At 68.3% G+C, this 16,406-nt stretch overlaps 6 protein-coding genes across 7 annotated transcripts; 3 read left to right on the plus strand and 3 right to left on the minus strand.

The window, feature by feature from the left end:
- Positions 1 to 392: 392 nt before the first annotated feature.
- ZSWIM3 (zinc finger SWIM-type containing 3) lies at positions 393 to 3,874 on the minus strand. Of its 2 annotated transcripts, none has more exons than XM_076352014.1 (2): positions 3,640 to 3,874; positions 393 to 2,319 (listed from the first exon to the last, which is right to left on the minus strand). In XM_076352014.1, the coding sequence occupies exons 1-2, from the start codon at positions 3,792 to 3,794 to the stop codon at positions 435 to 437; spliced, it is 2,040 nt and encodes a 679-aa protein (XP_076208129.1). In that variant the 5' UTR covers positions 3,795 to 3,874; the 3' UTR covers positions 393 to 434. The 2 variants fall into 2 exon arrangements, with proteins under 2 accessions (XP_076208129.1, XP_076208130.1); XM_076352015.1 differs by lacking the exon at positions 3,640 to 3,874 and adding an exon at positions 2,638 to 3,392.
- A 36-nt stretch (positions 3,875 to 3,910) lies between these two features.
- On the plus strand, positions 3,911 to 6,667 carry ACOT8 (acyl-CoA thioesterase 8). The gene is given in 8 exon segments (XM_076352016.1): positions 3,911 to 3,989; positions 3,991 to 4,054; positions 4,057 to 4,240; positions 4,321 to 4,457; positions 4,930 to 5,155; positions 5,415 to 5,572; positions 5,977 to 6,168; positions 6,267 to 6,667. Coding segments are annotated over 8 exon segments (1,149 nt in total). The 5' UTR covers positions 3,911 to 3,920; the 3' UTR covers positions 6,386 to 6,667.
- Positions 6,668 to 7,064: 397 nt separating this feature from the next.
- SNX21 (sorting nexin family member 21) lies at positions 7,065 to 9,463 on the minus strand. Its single transcript, XM_076351757.1, has 4 exons — positions 9,411 to 9,463; positions 8,817 to 9,107; positions 8,509 to 8,645; positions 7,065 to 8,173 (listed from the first exon to the last, which is right to left on the minus strand). Exons 2-4 carry the CDS (start codon positions 9,091 to 9,093, stop codon positions 7,502 to 7,504), a joined length of 1,086 nt encoding a protein of 361 aa, XP_076207872.1. The 5' UTR covers positions 9,094 to 9,107; positions 9,411 to 9,463; the 3' UTR covers positions 7,065 to 7,501.
- A 1,748-nt stretch (positions 9,464 to 11,211) lies between these two features.
- Positions 11,212 to 13,145, plus strand: TNNC2 (troponin C2, fast skeletal type). Its single transcript, XM_076351657.1, has 6 exons — positions 11,212 to 11,301; positions 12,060 to 12,111; positions 12,233 to 12,376; positions 12,457 to 12,571; positions 12,654 to 12,790; positions 12,893 to 13,145. The coding sequence occupies exons 1-6, from the start codon at positions 11,290 to 11,292 to the stop codon at positions 12,922 to 12,924; spliced, it is 492 nt and encodes a 163-aa protein (XP_076207772.1). The 5' UTR covers positions 11,212 to 11,289; the 3' UTR covers positions 12,925 to 13,145.
- Positions 13,146 to 13,826: 681 nt separating this feature from the next.
- On the plus strand, positions 13,827 to 15,075 carry LOC143166898 (regulator of G-protein signaling 9-binding protein-like). The gene is made up of 2 exons (XM_076351743.1): positions 13,827 to 14,156; positions 14,310 to 15,075. Exons 1-2 carry the CDS (start codon positions 13,964 to 13,966, stop codon positions 14,753 to 14,755), a joined length of 639 nt encoding a protein of 212 aa, XP_076207858.1. The 5' UTR covers positions 13,827 to 13,963; the 3' UTR covers positions 14,756 to 15,075.
- On the minus strand, positions 15,049 to 16,405 carry UBE2C (ubiquitin conjugating enzyme E2 C). Its single transcript, XM_076351744.1, has 6 exons — positions 16,305 to 16,405; positions 16,197 to 16,224; positions 16,016 to 16,102; positions 15,619 to 15,823; positions 15,420 to 15,479; positions 15,049 to 15,270 (listed from the first exon to the last, which is right to left on the minus strand). Exons 1-6 carry the CDS (start codon positions 16,403 to 16,405, stop codon positions 15,212 to 15,214), a joined length of 540 nt encoding a protein of 179 aa, XP_076207859.1. The 3' UTR covers positions 15,049 to 15,211.
- Position 16,406: the final 1 nt, after the last annotated feature.

Below are 16,406 nucleotides of genomic sequence, written 5' to 3' on the forward strand. Positions count from 1 at the left end.
GAGCCGCGGCCCGGGCCCGGCGGGGCCCGCGCCATCGCCGGCCCTGCCAGTGTCGGAACGGGCGCGCTCGGCGGCGGGACGCTCCCGCCCCGCGGCCGCCGCTACCGGGGGAACAATATCCCGGTATGCCCCGCGCCACCGCCTCCTCAGGGGAGTGCGCCTCGGCACGCCCCGCTCCCTTCCGGGGACGCCACCAATCACCGTCGGGCGCGCCGTGACGTCAGGCAGCGCTCGGGGCCCTCTGCCGGCTGGGGGCGGGCACGGCCCCGCCGCCCGCCCGGGGCCCCGCCGCCCGCCCGGGGCCCCGCCGCCCGCCCGGGGCCCCGCGGGACAGGCGGGCTCGGGCGCTGCCCGGAGCAGCCGCCGTACGGCGCAGAGGGCCGGGGACCGCCGGGAGCTCCCCTCCGCCATCACACGTCTCCTCGGCGCCGCCGTTACCCAGAGCAGTGCGGGGTCAGCGGCTCCTTCCCAGCCGCCTGCCCCGGCCCCGGCGACCCAGCCCAGGCGGCCAGGATCGCCGCCAGCGCGGAGCCGCGCTCCGCCAGCTCCTCCCCCTCGCACTGCATCAGCAGGGTGGCCAGCTCCAGGCTGAGGGACCGGACTCTCTCCCCCCTGCCCTCCAGCCGGCTGCCCGCCGAGCCCCCGCCGCGGCCCGGGAGGCTGGCCCCAGGGGCCGGGAGCTGCTGGTGCCTCCGCTGCCAGCGCCTGCACACCATGCCTTCCTCCACACGCCCCCGGTGCGCCTGCAGCACAGCCAGGACGTGCCTGCAGGGGAGCTGGTAGCGGCGGTGGAAGCAGCAGCTGCAGCTCCGGCAGTCCCGGCTCACCCGGTGCACGTCTTCCAGCAGCCGAACCGCGAGGCTGCCCGGCGTGGGGCTGAGCAGCTGGGTGGACGCCTGCACCACCTCCCACTCCTTCAGGCACAGCCAGGAGCCCAGGTCCGTACAGCTCTCCCGGAGTGTGGCCAGCACACAGCCCGTCCCCGCTGCGGCAGCCTGCCCAGCGGGCTCGGGGCGCTCGGCAAGAGCCAGAGAGCCAGAAACGGGACCTGGTTCTGCTGCTGCAGCACCGGCACGTGCGTCAGGCTCCTCCTGGAGGCTGCTCCGACTGTCCTCCTCAGTGCTTGAGAAACCCTGGTTCAGGCTTTCCAAGCCTGTGGAATCAAGGCAGTCTGCACACTCCAGAAAACAAAGAACGCTCGCCTCCAAGGACGGCTGCTGGCCAAAGAGACTGGATATTCGGTGCGTGATGAGGTCCAGGCTGTCCATGTGCGTGCTGCAGGAGTGCAGCCCTTTCTCCACGTGCATGCACCACAGCAGCTCGCAGGAGAACCAGTTGGCTTGCAGGTAGTCGTACAGCTCCGGGCTGACCACACGCTTCACCAGCTGGGACAGGGCATCCAGGCTTGCAGCCGAAGGGGAAAACACGGCCTTCTGCAAGGCCAGCGTCAAGTTCTGCTTGAAGGAAGAGGAGATTTCTGCTTCCCTCACGTTCTTCTCAAGGAGTCGGACAGTGTGATAGACAGAAAGGAGCACCTGGGCAGAGGGAAAGAGCTCGTGGAGGATGGCTTTGTGAAAGAAGGACACGTCCACAAAAACAGCCTGGACCTTTTGCCACTCGGGGTTGAACTCCTTGAAGACGGTCAGCATTTTCCTGACGCTGTGTCCTGCGTCGTACTTCAGCAGTGACAAGTGTACCACTTTCCCCACTCGCTCCTTACTCTCTACTAGGAAAGCGTAGAGGACGTGTCTCCCCTCGCTCGGCACCCTGTGCAGCAGGAGGCTCTCGGGGAACTGCATAAACGAGCTCTTCATCTTGCTGGTCTGGAAGCTGAGTCTGTCCAGGCCGTGGTCGCTGTCTGCGCTAATTGAGGCCAGCGAGCCCCTGTCTACCCTCAGGAAGGTTTTCATGACCTCAGCAACCCTGACGAGCACCGAGGCCGAGGCATTTTCCTTCGCTGCCTCAGGGAGCGTGGGAGCCCTGTACAGAGCAGGCGCCCCGTCCACCGGTTGTCCCACAACCACGTGCAAGTCCTCATCCGCCGCAGCACTGCTGTCGGTCCCACCCGCCTGCTGCTGCTTACGCAGTTTTGTAGCAGGGCCCTCACGTGCCACGGCGCTTGCCGTCACAGCGGTGGCTCTGGTCAGGGAAAACACCGGGTCCGCATGGATGTGGTTGCTGTTCAGTTCGCTGATCACGAGCCGGTCTATGTCCTCCTTATATTGCAACACAAAATAAGCCGGACACAAGCTGGGCTGCTGCTTTCTCTTCTTGCTGTATTTTTGGGTCCGAGCACAACCAAACTTCACCCGCATGAACCTGCAAGCGTTGAGAAAGCGTTAACGGGGGCAGCAATGGTGGTGTAGGCTGCCAGCATTTAGTTTTGACTTTTCTTGCATGCCAACTCTATACTCAGTTAGTGAGCACAAAAAACCCCCACACACGTGCCAGTCAGACATGTGGGCTGGCTTCTTGCTCAGCAAAGCCTGGGGTAAGCTCAAACACAGGAGAAACAGAGGAACCGAGAGTTACAACAGCCACGACCAGACACTACAAAGCAGCCCCAGCTCTTGTTCCCAACAGCGCCTCTATTTCTGCTCTCCAGAAACAGCAAAGCCGTCAATGAAAACTTGATACCTGCGTGTTTGTGCCTTGCTCTCTTACAGCACGTATCATTTCTGCAACTCCTCTGCATCTGGAGGAGCAGGCTAGAACATAGCAAGAAAGGCTTCAAGGCATGAGATTAAATTATATTTTAAGGTGGCAAGGGGAGTGGTTGTGTAACTGGAGAACGGCCTTGCAGCCTTTGCACACACAAGCAGATCCACCGACTGGGACGGAAACGAGACAGTGTCACGGCATCACTAGACCCGTTCAGATAAGCAAAGGCTGCGGAATCGAGTACTGCGAGAGGGAAACCTGACAACACCTTTCCCTTGCAGTGCGGTAAAGGCAGCTAGGGAACGCTAGCGGACGCCAATATTTAGCGTCCTGCTACTTGAGCGGAAAAAGGCAGGAGCTATAGTTTGTCAGCAGTTTCAAAGATCAAAGCTACAGGTTTTGCTACAAGAGGCAAAGAGAATCGTCGAGCCGAAAGGCAGAGTAAACCAGAGCTAAGCAGCAGAGGACGGCGGAGCGCCAGCCGGGGAACGAGGGGGCAGCGAGAGGGCCGGGACACAGCTATATGCAGCGAGGGGGGAGGCAGGAGCGGCACAAGAACAGCCGAGACCACGAAAACGGCAAGCGCGTGACATAACCAACCGTGCCCCCCTCTACGGGTGCGTTACGCTACCGGGATCATCCCTCCCGCAGTCACAGAGAGCCCGGCCGCAACAGCGTTCAGCCGGGCGCGGACGAGAGCTTGCGCCCTGCGGAAGGGCGCGGGTTTGGGGTTTGCGAGCCGGCTGACGGCTCTGCCTGCGGCGCGCTCCGCTGCGGGCAGGGCGCTCCTGCGTGGGCCCGTTCCCCGAGCCCGCGTGGGGGCCTCCGCCGGCCAGCGCCGAACCCCCCCCCCCCACCACCCCGCAGCACGGCGCGGGGCGCACGGCCCTGCCTCAGGGACCGCCGCTGCGAGGCGCCGAGCCAGCCCGGCCTGGCGGGGCAGGGCCACGCAGCGGCCCGGGGCCGCGGCGGCCTTACATGACATCCTCGCGGACGGCGGTGCCGTGCTGCCGGTTGTGGCAGCGGACGGAGACGCAGCTCCGCAGGCCGTAGCGGCACCCCTGCGCCAGCTTGTAGGCGCGGAACCGCTCCCTGAAGTCCTCGTAGCTCCTGAAGCGGGCCCCCAGCTCCATGGCGGGCGCCGGGCCCGGGACCCCCGGGGCCGGAGATCCAGCCCCGCGGCCTCCGCCCGCCAAGCGGGAGCGCGCTGCCCCCGCCGCCTGTATTAAACCCGCTGGGGCGGCGCCCGCACCCTGAATATGGCCAATCAGAGGCGTTCTCTCCGGATTGGCAGGAGGCGAGCCAACCAGCCCAGAGCTTTCCGCCACCACCCGGGTGACTGGCGGCTCGACGGCCCAATCAGTTGGCGGTCCCCGCTCCGCCGCGCGGCGGCCGGATGTCGCCGCTGTCAGTGGCGCCCGTTCCGGGTCGCTGAGGCGATGGCGGCGACGGGCGGCGACGGGGGGGCTGGCGCGGGGCCGGGGCCGGGGCCGGGGCGGCCGCCGCCGCCCGGGGACCTGCGGAGCGTGCTGATCACGAGCGTGCTGAACCTGGAGCGGCTGGAGCTCGACCTCTTCAGGTGCGCGGGGGCAGCGGGCCGCCGGGACCGGGCCGCCCTCACCGCCGCCGCCCTCACCGCCGCCGCCTTCTCCCCCGCAGGGGCCGGCACCACTGGGTGCCCGCTACGCAGCGCCTCTTCGGCGGGCAGATCGTGGGCCAGGCCCTGGTGGCGGCCGCCCGCGCCGTTAGCCGCGACGAACAGGTCCACTCGCTGCACTGCTACTTCGTGCGGGCAGGTGGGCCGGGCCCGGGGGGAACCGGGCTGCGGGAAGTGGGGACGAGCCGGTGAGCCCCGGCGGCTGGGGGGCGGGGTGGGAGGAGCAGGTCAGGGACCGGGGGGGGGGGCCGGGCTGCTCATCCCAGGGTCGGGGGGTGCCTGGGGCTGAGAGACGGCGGTGGGGCGGACGGGTGATTGTGGAGGGTGGGGCGGGGGACGGGGTGCAGGGGGTCGGGGAGGCTGGGGCTTACGGTGGGACTGGGGCCAGGCAGTGAATCCAGCGGCTGAGGGGCTGGGGAAGCTGGGGCTGAGGCCCGCGGGGGTGAGCAGGTGCCGCCATCCCGGCTCCAGCACAGCAGAGAGAGGGTGGCACTGCCAGCTCAGGGCACAGCAGGCTCAGCCCGCCTGGCCCCAGTGCTTGGCCTCTGTAGGTCAGGTCCCCTCTGTGGTGCGTGGTGGCCCAATGGCAGAACGTCCCTTTTCTGTCCCAGGGGACCCCCAGGTGCCGGTGCTGTACGAGGTGGAGCGGACCCGTACAGGGAAGAGCTTCTCTGTTCGTTCTGTAAAGGCCATCCAGCACGGAAAGCCGATCTTCATCTGCCAGGCCTCCTTCCAGCTCTCCCAGGGGAGCCCAGTGCAGCACCAGTTCACCATGCCTGCCGTGCCGCCCCCTGAGGAGCTGCTGACGCAAGAGGAGCTCATCCAGAAGTTCCTGCAGTGAGTGGGGTGGAAGGGGCACGCCGGGGATGCCCTTCTCTGCGGCTGGGGCTTAGGGAGGCGCAGGGATTGGGGCGACTGCCTGAGGAGTTCCCAAATATGCCTGGGAGGGGAGTAGAGAAGCAGGACAGGACAGGGCAGGAGCCGTGCCCCTCCTGCCTTTCTGTGTGGCCCTGGGTCCCTGGGCTGAAGCCGCTGCCAGCAGGACGTGCCCCTGGCCTGCCTGGAATTAACCTCACTTCTCCGTGTTGGTCTACAGGAATCCTAACTTGGCGGAGAGATACAGAAAGCATCTCAACAAGATTCAAGCCGAAGATGTGCCGATTGATATCAAACCCGTGAACCCGCCAGATATATTCTGCTCGGAGCTGCAGGAGCCAAAGCAGCTCTTCTGGGTGCGAGCACGAGGCTACATAGGTGGGTCCTGCTGGGAGGGTGGTCCAGCTGCCTCACGAGCCGAGGGCTCAGGCTCAAGCTCAAGCTCACGCTGTGGAGCATCCTCGTGATGGAGTGGGCCGAGAGGGTTGTGATTCAGAGGCTGTCTGCACCCTAAGCCTGCGGGGAAGCCTGGGGATTTCAAGGCTGGAATACGGGTGTGGGTGCCTGAGCGTGAAGTGATGCCTGTGTGCCGTGCTCAGCCACGGCGGGCTTTCCCCAGGGGGCACGGCAAGGGGAGCGCGTCTGAAAGAGCATCTCGGCTCTGCTTGGCCAGCAGCTGAGCCTCGGGGAAGCAGAGCTCCTGGGGCTTTGCCTCGCGCTACGTGCCCATGCTTGTCCCATGGCCACCCTGTGGGGGACGGGCAGTGCCGGTTGCTTTGCAGGAGAGACTGACATGAAGGTGCACTGCTGTGTGGCTGCCTACATCTCCGACTACGCCTTCCTGGGCACGGCCCTGCTCCCGCACCGGCAGTACCGCATCAAGTTCATGGTGTCCCTCGACCATTCCATGTGGTTCCATGCGCCCTTCCGAGCGGACCACTGGATGCTGTACGAGTGCGAGAGCCCCTGGGCTGGTGAGTCCTCACCGCATTCCCTGGGACCCACGCGGCAAAGGCCAGCCCTGCCTGTGCCGGGGGGCGGCGGGCCGCGGTCTGACAGGCGCTCTCTGCAGGCGGGTGCCGGGGACTGGTGCAGGGACGGCTGTGGCGCAGGGACGGGGTCCTGGCGGTCACCTGCGCGCAGGAAGGAGTCATCAGGGTGGAGCAAACGCCAAACCAGAGCAAGCTCTAGCTGAGGAATTCCCCGCGGGCTGGGGCTCAGGCACGCCGAGGGAGGGATCCCAGGACCAAAACAGATGTGGGCAAGGCGCGACCTGGGTGGCAGCAGGAAGGAGCCTTGAAAGAGACTGGGCTGGATCCAGCACTGCGGAGAATGCTGGTGCCAGAGGCCCTCTGCGACGGGTGGGGACCCACAGAGGCATCCCCTGTGACCGACTGCCAGCTGCATAGCACGTAACCGCACACTACGATCGGCCACCCTTCACCTGCCTTAAATAAAGCCGTCATGTGAACAGCTGGGCTCCGTCCCCTGGAGTTTGTCCCCTTGGCCCCCGTGATTGTGCTTGCCCGAGGCAGCCTCTCCTGGCAGGGGGAGGGCGGGCAGCGCCGGGGGCACTGGGGGCCGGCTCTGACCCCGCAGCAGGCTGGGTCGCAGGAGGGGAAAGTGCTACTACGGCACATGTAGCTTCCCCTTCTCACTTCTCCTGCCCTCCTCGTGCCCCTGGTGCATCAGTTGCTGCTTCTGCTTGCCCTCGGTCTCCTCCCCAGGGCCGGGCTCGGGCTCGGGCCCAGCCACTGGGAGCCGGGGAAAGGGCACGAGTCAGCTCCCACCTCAGCGTGGGGGGCTTGAGGCTTCCCGCTGATGGTGCCCTGGGGGAAGCGAAGCTGAACAGACACAGAAGGCGCCTTGCTCTTCTTCCTACCAAGACTTTATTAAATAAAGTCCTTTTTATTATATAAGTTTTATGGGAAGCTCCTGGCAAGAGCCCCAGACCCTGCCAGAAGCCTTCCTGTTCCCTTACGCAGTGCCAGTATGTCCCAGCTAAAGTCCCGTCCACTCTAGAAGTCCCCCCGCAGAGGGAGAGCCGGCTCCTGGCAGTGCCGGTGTGGGTGGCGAGCGCCCGTGAGCACACGTGAGCACCCGGCCCCGTGGGACGGACTAACCACAGAGAAAGTGCATTTTTGAGGCAGCTCCCGGGCGTGGGCCGTGCTGCCCGCGGGAGCGCAGCGCTGCCTCCCTGCCCCATCCCCGCCCGTGGCATCGCCCTCGCTGCTCCCGGCCACCCCGGGCACGAGCCCCACGTGGCCCTCTGCCTTCCTGCCAGCGCGGGCGCCGGCGGTGGGACGCTCACTCCAGAGGCTCCTTGATCAGGCACTCCTTCAGGGTGGGCTGCTGCTGCAGGGGCGGCCCGGCCTCCCGCAGGTCCTGCAGCCGGGCCTCCGAGCGCCGCTTGTCCTTGCCCACCTTCCAGGCCAGGTGGACGTGGGCCTGCAGGAAGGGCCCCAGCAGCGGGTGGCTGCCTTGGGCCTCCAGCAGCTGCAGCGCCTGCTCGCAGCAGCTGTGGGCCTCGCCGAGCTCATCCAGCTCCTGGTGGCAGACAGCCAGCCCGGCCAGCGTCAGGAGGAAGCGGCCGGAGCCACAGACCCCCAGCCGGTCCTGCAGCCGGTAGGCGTTGGCCCAGGTGGCCAGGGCCTCGCGGTACATGCCGGTGCAGGTCAGGCGCTGTGCAGCCCGCAGGTCCTGCAGGAAGAAGAACTCGAGGAACTCGGGGGAGCGGCGTATCTCGGCGATGGAGTGCAGGTGGGACAGGAACTGCTCGAAGGCTCGGCTCCGCTTGGCAATGGTCTCGGCGGTGAAGTTCCGGCGCAGCCTCTTCCTGGGGAAGGCGATGCCAGCCATGTCGCAGCCGAAGCGGCAGCGCAGGCGGCGGTTCAGCCGCTCGAAGTCCGAGTAGCGCCGGGCGATGGCGGCAGGGGCCTTGTCGAACCGGCCGGAGCGGATCAGGTAGATGGTGTAGAGCTGCGGGGGGGAGCCGGGTGTCAGGGCGGTGCCATGGGTGCGCTGCTCCCGCGGGGCCGGGCAGAGCCGGGTGTGCGGCCGCAGAGGGGCCACGGGGCGGTTTGCCCAGGCAGGAGGGAGCAGGCTGGGCTGCCGCAGCTGCAGCACCCATTGGCGATAGTTACCTGAGGCTCATCTGAGCCGCCAGCACCGTCCGAGCAGCACGGGGAAAGACAGAGAGAAATAAGCGCCAGCCCCGTGGGACCCCTGCCCCGGGAGGGAGCAGGACCCGCGGCCACCTCTGCGCCCACCCCACACCCACCCCGCGCTCACCCAGCCCCGCCGGGCTCACTCACCACGTACTTGGAGGAGCGCTCGCTGACCACACTGGCGCTGGTGACCTCGAAGAGCAGCCGCTGCGGTGCCAGGCTGCCCCGCGACTTCCTCCACAGCTCCTGCAGCTGCCGGGTCAGCAGGCTGCCGCCGGGGCGCTCTGCACCGGGAGAGGGGTGTCAGCCCGACTGCTGCGGGGACGGGGCTCTCCCAGCGCCCCGACGTCTCTGGGCCGCTGGCCCCCACCCTCACTTGGGTCCCCCCCAGGGTGCTGCTGCCCCGGGGAGCAGGGCTGCCCCAGCCCCCCCAGCACACCAGCCCCAGCACCTGCCTCCATCCTCTGCACCCGCTGCCGCGCCTGTCGGCTGCGGCGGCTCCCCCAGCTCCACTCCAGCACCGTCCTCCTCCTCCTCTTCCTCGTCCTCCTCCTCCTCGTGGCTGGTGAAGCTCAGGGTGCCGCTGAGGCGCGTCGACAGCCCCTCCGTGTCGTCCTCCAGCTCTGAGCTCTCTGGGAAGTCCTCTGCCTCGGAGCCGCCACGCACCCGCTCCTCCCGGCCGCCTTCTCCAGCCAGCGCGTGCCGCAGGCGGTGCAGGATGCGGGCGGCCATCCCGTCCAGCCCAGCTGCCGAAGGGGGGGGTCAGGCCTGGTTGCCCCAACACGGTGGGACGGGCAGGGGGCCAGGGGCTGCTCGCCGCTGCCGCACTGTGCTGCCCACCACGGCCCAGCGCAGCGCCGGCAGCCAAGGGCACCGCACGGGCCTGGGCTGGCACAGCCCGTCCGCGGGACACCCCGACCCTGGGACAACCGCCCCGGTGCAGCCCCGGGCCCCTCCTCGCCCCCAGCCCCGGCCCAGCCCGCTCCCGCCTTCGCCCCAGCCCGGTGCAGCAGCGTCCCCGCTGCGGGCGGTGCCGGCCCGGTCCGTACCGTGCTGGCCCGGGCCGTGCCGTGCCGAGCCGGGCGTTGCCGAGCGATGGCTGCTCCGCCGCGGCTCGTCCCGGGATCCTCCCTGCGCGGCTCCGCCTCCGCCGGGGACCCGGATCGCGGCCGGCACGGCCCGGCATTGCCTGGCACGGCCCGGCACGGGTCAGGGCAGGTCTGCCCGGCGCTGCCCGCAGTGCCTGCCTGCCCTCCGCTGCCAGCCCCTGCCCGGGCCGAGCCGGGCACCGCTCCCGTAATCCCCTGCCCCCTGGATAGGGGTGCCCCTGGCTGGGGCCGCAGGAGCCCCACACCCCGGCGCCTGGCACTGCGGGGTCCTGATACCCCAGTACCCCCATGTCTTCGTACCTCAATACCCCGGTACCCCGCACCCAGGCTCTCGGTCCCACTGTGCCGCAGCCCCTGAGGGACGTCCCCTGGGCTGCCCTGGCACCCCACCGCCCTTGCCCCAGCCAGCCTCGCCACGAGCCCCGTGCAGCTGGGCTGCACCCTTGGCACTCACCCTGCCTTACTTGGCACCACACCCGCTCCCTCCTCGCCGCTTTCTTGGGAATGTCTATTAATATCGAGGAACCAGCCCAGCTGCTGCCATCGCTCTGCCCCTGCTTGCCTGCTGCGCCCTGCTCCAGCACCCCGCACCCTGCCCGGGCTTGGACGGGGATCCCTGCACTCCCCTGGGTGCGGGAGGGTCTGGGGGGGCTTCTGCACCCAGTGCCCGGGCGGCCCCAAAGCCTCCCCAGCCCCTCCCTGCCCAGCTGCTGGGCAGGGTGGGATGCACCAGGGGCTGGGCTGGTGCAGGGAATGGGGGACCTGGCAAAACCAGGAGGCAGGGAACATCCTGGATGTCCCTGGCGCTGGGACCGTGCAGGACAGGGTGTGGTCAGCCTGGCCCCGCTGCAGCCCTGAGTCCTCGTGCAACCCCCTGGAGCACCATGGGCACGGGCCACTTGGCCAGCGTGTCCCAAAGCCACTAGCCCCAGCCAGGCCCTGGCAAAGGTGGCTGGCATGGGCTGTGGTGTGTGAGGAGGCGCCCGGGCAGGTTTCCCACTCTCCCGGCAGCATGGAAAGACGGGTCCTTTTCCGGACCCAGGTGCCAGGTGCCAAAGGTGCCGGGGACCCCGTAGTGCAGGGGGGGCATGCTCCACGCTCCCTCAGGGGCTTCACGCCCCAGGCACCGCTGGGGCCTCCTTCCTCCTCCAGGGCGGGTTGCTGCAGCACGGGTCTGCCCCAACCCACCCAAGCAGAAAATGGGGGTGAAAGGAGGGGGCCGGAGGTGGTGGAGCGAGGCTGGAGCCCCTGGGGTCTTGGGGGGGTGAGGGAGGGCACACTGCGCCGGGGGAGCCTGGCCCATGGTGGGAGCCTGTCCCAGGCAGGGTTGTGGGTTCAGCAGGGGAGCAGGCGATGGTCCATCCCTGCGGCGTTGGGGCAGACAGGTGGGCGCAGGGGGAAGCCCTGGCCCCCTTGTTTGGGTGATGCTGGCCACTCTGGGGCTATTTTTAACCCCCTCCTTGCTGAGCTGCTCCAGGCAGGGGGGGTGCTGCAGGGGGGGGCAGAGCCGCCCTCCTGTCAAGGCTCTGGTGTCCCTCCCTGGAGGGCTTGAATTTCTATCCCGGCTTCAGATCCACGTTTAATCCCCAGCTCTTGGCCAATAACGCTTTGGCTAAATTAGGTAAAATGCACCTGTTGCCAATGAGCGGGGCCGGATCGCCACCGGGGAGCTGATAGGCTGCCGGGGCCGGGGGGCCAGCAGTTGGGGGCAGGCCACGCAGCAGGGACGCTACAAATTGGGGCGCCAGGGTCACCAGGGAGCTTCTGGGGACTTGTGCTGCAGGAGGCGGTGACTCCCTGGGGGAGGGAAGCAGCAGAAATGGCTTCAATGGTAAGAGCCCCCATGCTGCCATGAGCCGCGTGCTGCATGCCACATGCTGCATGCTGGGCTGAGACACAGCAGGGCAGGAGGCACCGGGCACCGCATATGCCCGGTGGATCTGGGCTGCTGAGGCACCTCTGCAGATGGTGGTGGGGAGGCGGTCCCCGGGGCCGGGCTGACCGTGGCGGGCGAGGGTAGGGAGGCGTCGGGGTGGTGCAGGGTCCCCACGGGACGTGCCCCAGAGAGGGACCGTGCAGCTGCCTGAGCGGCACGAGTGCCTGGGGATGCTGGCTCAGCCCTGGCCGGAGCTTGGGGCTGTGCGGAGGCGGCGGTGGCAGGGGGCGGCTGAAAGCCAAGCGCTGGGTCATGCGACATGGTGTCACCACTGGCTCCGCAGCCGGCCCACACCTCCAGGAGAAACTCGATCGAGGCCGACAGGTGCCTATGGCCCTGCTGCTCCCTATAAGGGGAGCTGAGGAGATCCCAAAAATAGCACTGCGTGCCTGGAATGCCAAGGCTGCACCCGGGGACTGCGGCCCCTGCGCCATGGAGCTCCCCCGCCCAGCTGGTGGGGGGGCCCTGGGCAGGCAGCTCCCCGTAGCCCACCGCTCTCACAGATGCCTGGGTGGCACCACAGCGGCAGGGTCCGCAGCTCGCCCCGGCATGGCCCTGTGCTCCAGCTGGGCAGGGGCTCTCCCAGCACCCATGCAAGGGGCTCCCAGGCACGCCGTGGGCAGCCGCGGTGACCGCTCTCCCCTGCCTTGCAGACGGACCAGCAGGCTGAAGCCCGTGCCTTCCTCAGCGAGGAGATGATCGCAGGTGAGCATGGAGGTGGCAGGGAGAGGGGCCAGACCTGGTCAAGGCATGGGGCTGGGCTCTGTCCTGCTGCCGCGCCCCCATCCCACGCGCTGCCTGGCCCTGACCCCCTGCTTCCCCTCAGAGTTTAAGGCCGCCTTCGACATGTTTGATGCGGACGGCGGCGGGGACATCAGCACCAAGGAGCTGGGGACAGTGATGAGGATGCTGGGCCAGAACCCCACCAAGGAGGAGCTGGACGCCATCATAGAGGAGGTGGACGAGGATGGTGAGAGGCCCTCGGTGGCGGGTGGCGGGCGGTGGGTGCCAGGTGGGCAGCCTGACCCGTGCTCGGCTTCCTCCCTGTAGGCAGCGGCACCATCGACTTCGAGGAGTTCCTGGTGATGATGGTGCGCCAGATGAAGGAGGACGCCAAGGGCAAGTCCGAGGAGGAGTTGGCCAACTGCTTCCGCATCTTTGACCGGTGAGTGGGGGGTTGATGCGTGCCTGCCTGCCCCTGTGCATGGGGGTGAGCGGGGTCACATCCTGCCCTCACCCTCCTGCAGGAATGCGGACGGGTTCATTGACATCGAGGAGCTGAGTGAGATCCTGAGGGCCACTGGGGAGCACGTCACCGAGGAGGACATAGAGGACCTGATGAAGGACTCGGACAAGAACAACGATGGCCGCATCGACTTCGACGGTGAGCGATGGCCCCAACCCTTGCCCTGTGGCCGCCCCGGCCGAGTGCCCATGCTGCCTGCCCTGGGCACGGCTGAGGGCTGAGCGTGCCGCTCTCTTGCAGAGTTCCTGAAGATGATGGAGGGTGTGCAGTAAGGGACCAGACATTCCTCGGGCCGGCCGCTGCGCCCAGCCCTGCTCCACCGCTGCCCAGGGAGCAGCAGCTCCACAGCGCCCGGCCCCTGGCCGCCTGCGCTGGCTGGGACCCTGCCCCATGCAGGGGCCCCAGTCTCACCCCATCGCCGGTGGCTGAGCTTTTCCTCCAGTCTGTCGCATGCAGTTTCAGTCTGAGCCTCATTAAAAGGGGAAAGGCTTGAGCTGCTGGTGCGGGGGTTTGTGTGGGGAGGGGACCGCGGCACTGTGCCCCCTGCGCCGCTCCCCAGGGAGGGGGACGTGTCTGGGTGGCTGCCCCACACCCCATGCCGGTCAGGCTCACCCCCGCGGGCTGTGCCAGCAGGGTGCGGGGGCAGCGGTTCCCACGGGCTGCTGGGCGGGCGCCAGCGATGAGCTCAGACTTTCCATGCGGAGCGGCTGGTTCACACGCCAGCGGGTGATGGAGCACGGCCCCAGCGGGCAGCGAAGCTCTGGGAGCCAGGGGCCCTGGGGTGCTGCTCCTGCCCACTCCAGGGCAGGGCTGTGGGACCACAAGGGATTTGGGGAGCCACCACTGCCTGCCCCGCACTAAGACACCATGTCCCACCCAAAAGGGCACAGGGGACCTGGCTACAAGGTGGGGGGGCAGCAGCAGCCCCATCTCTGCAGGGTCAAGGTGATGCTGGAGCTGCCGTGCCTGGACAGCCTGTACCAGCCCGCCGTGCATCACTGCTCCCTGGGGACCCGCTCCTCCCCAGGCACTTGCAGCGGCTCCATGCAGCCTCTCCAGCCAGGGAGGAGCACAACAGGGGGGGGACAAGGAGGGCGCACTCCCCAGGCTGGGGTGGGTGGGGGCCAGGGAACACCCAGCACATGTGGGGACAGCAGGACTGGCACTGTGCAGCTGGTGGGACGCAGGGACACGGCTCAGAGCCCATCACATCCCTGCAGCACAGCACTGCGACACAGGGGAGCTGAGGCCCCCAGGGACCTGGAGGCTGCTGCGGAGGATCCTGGCCCTGCCCCGTCCTCACAGGGCACAATGGCACCGGGGAGAAGGGACGCGTGCCGTGTGCGGGGGGCAGCAGGGACATGCGCAGCTGCCCAGGCCGCCCTCTGCAAGGTCACAGCTGGGCACCGGCAGCTGGTGCTGCAGCTTGGGGGCAGCGCTGATGGCCCCCGGCTGCGGGAGGAGCGGTGCAGGAGGAGTGCGGAGGCCCGCGAGCTCAGCACCGGTAAGGAAGGGGCTGCTGCCCCAGGCAGCGGGGGGGGGGGGGGGGGGGGGGGGAAGGCCTGGGGGCAGCAGCCACAGTGCCCCCCCTGCACCCACACTGGGGCTGGTGGAGGGGCTTCAGGGCCGCCCCAGCTCAGTGTCCCCTGTCCCATAGGGCTGCGGCACGCACTGCTGGCGGGGCTGCGGCAGGTACCAGTGAGCCCCGAGGAGCGGCAGGAGCTGGAGCGGTTGTGGGTGCTCTTCCTCTCTGCCCTGGAGCTCTTCCTGCAGGACCTGTGCCGAGCTCACCACCTCTGCCAGCTCTTCTCCACACAGGGGGGTGGCGGGGCCCCACTGCGCACTGGGCTGGGGGGCCGGGGGCCACCCGGCCGCAAGGGGAGCCGGCGAGGTGGGGGTCCCACGCAGCCCCCAGCCACCCCACGCCTGGAGGAGGAGATCGAGCAGGTGAGGGCCACGCTGGCAGAGATGGAGAGCAGAGCCAACATCCCGCTGTGGACGGTGGAGGCCACACAGCCGGTAGAGACGGGCAGCACTGCAGCCCCTGAGGCCAGGGCAGCTCAGTGGGGACCTCGCACTGGGCACTGCTGCAGGGTGCTCTGACAGGGGGGCAGGAGAGGAGGCGGCAGGGCTGGCACCCCCAGTGCACACTCCGGCCTCACAGAGCAGCAGCCCCGGGCAGGCGGTGCTGGGGGCTGCCCCCACCCTGTGCGGGGAATGGGACCAGCTCCAGGCACTCTAAGTGTTAACAAAGCCTGTGTTACCCTATGGGGGTCGGTGTCCCTCCCTTCCTGCCCACGCTTGCAGAGGGGCCAGTGGGACCCTGGGGCTGGGCTGACTGAGAGAAGGTGCCTCCAGGTACTCACTGGGTGCCAGGCTGCAATAAAATCCCCTGAAAAGTTATAAACATGCATTTATTTATACATTAACTATGGCTCGGACTGCAAAATTAATTTAAAAACAGCCTATGATACAGAAAGCCGCGGGGAGCGGCTGGACAGGGAGCGGAGAGACCCAGGTACGACAGAGAGAGGCGGTGAGAGGAGGCGGCGGCGCGGGTCAGGTTTCCTGGCTCTTGGCCTGCTTGGCGTACGTCTCCCGCACATACTTCTTGTAGGCTGAGGAGAGAGGGAGGCGCAGGGCTGAGGGTCCTGGGGCAGCCGCGGGGCTGGGCAGGCAGCGGGACGCAGCAGGGTTGGGGGGCTGCACCACTGCCACCCCGGAGGGAGGGAGGGAGGAGGGGGGGGCACCCGCCCTGAGCACTCACCGACTTGGTTCTTCCAGAGCTCAGCAGCGTGTGTGTTCAGGGGGCTCTCGATGTTCGGCTCTGGGGACGGGGGCTAGGTCAGCGGGCGGGGTGGCCTGGACCCCCGAGCCCCGCCACCCAGCGCGGCACTGGGGGTGGGTTAGCCCCACCACTACCCCCCCCCCCCAGCACCCCACTGCAGCATGGCCGTGGGACCCACCTGCCAGCAGGCTCTGGATGGAGAGCAGGATGGTGCGGACGTCGTAGAGGGCCGACCACTTGTCCTTGAGGATGTCGAGGCAGATGTTGCCCTGGGTGTCGACATTGGGGTGGTAGCAGGGCGTCAGGAACCGCACCGTGGGCGCGGTGTAGGGGTACCCGCTGGGGAACTCCAGCGACAGCCTGTACCGCAGCTCCTCGTAGGCCTGGGGGCAGGAGTTAGGGCAGGGGCCACAGCCCCGGGCGGGGGGGCAGCCCCAGCCCCGGGGGAACCGGGGTGCAGGGGGAGCCCCAGCTTGGGGGGGGGGGGGGTGCGGGGAGGACTGAGACCACCCTCAGCCGGGGGGAGCAGGGTGGACCTGCCCGGGGTCCCGCCGTGCCGGGTCCCGGCCGCTCACCGTGCCGGCTGCGCCGTCGATGGTCCCGATCCACTTGAAGAGGTTGTCGGACTCGGGGAAGGCGGAGATGCCTTTGTCACCGGACATCTGCGGGGGCAGCGCGTCAGGGCGGCCCGGGACCCCCCGGCTCGGCCCCGGGACCGCCCCCCCCGCCCCGGCTCGGCCCCGGGACCCCACTCACCATGAGCGCCATCAGCTCCTGCTGCAGCCTGCGGGGGAAGCACACGTTACCGGTCCGGTCCGGCGGGGCAGCCCCCAGCCCCGAGCCCCCGCCCCGGCCCCAGCTCACCTCTTCCCCACCGAGCCGCGGGCCGCCGTGGCCCCCGCCTCAGCCGCTTTGCGGGCGGCCGCGCTGGGCACGGCGGCTGGGTCGGCGTTCTGCGAGGCCATG

The sequence above is a fragment of the Aptenodytes patagonicus genome, chromosome 14 (assembly GCF_965638725.1).
Source record: "Aptenodytes patagonicus chromosome 14, bAptPat1.pri.cur, whole genome shotgun sequence".
NCBI classification, from domain to species: domain Eukaryota; kingdom Metazoa; phylum Chordata; class Aves; order Sphenisciformes; family Spheniscidae; genus Aptenodytes; species Aptenodytes patagonicus.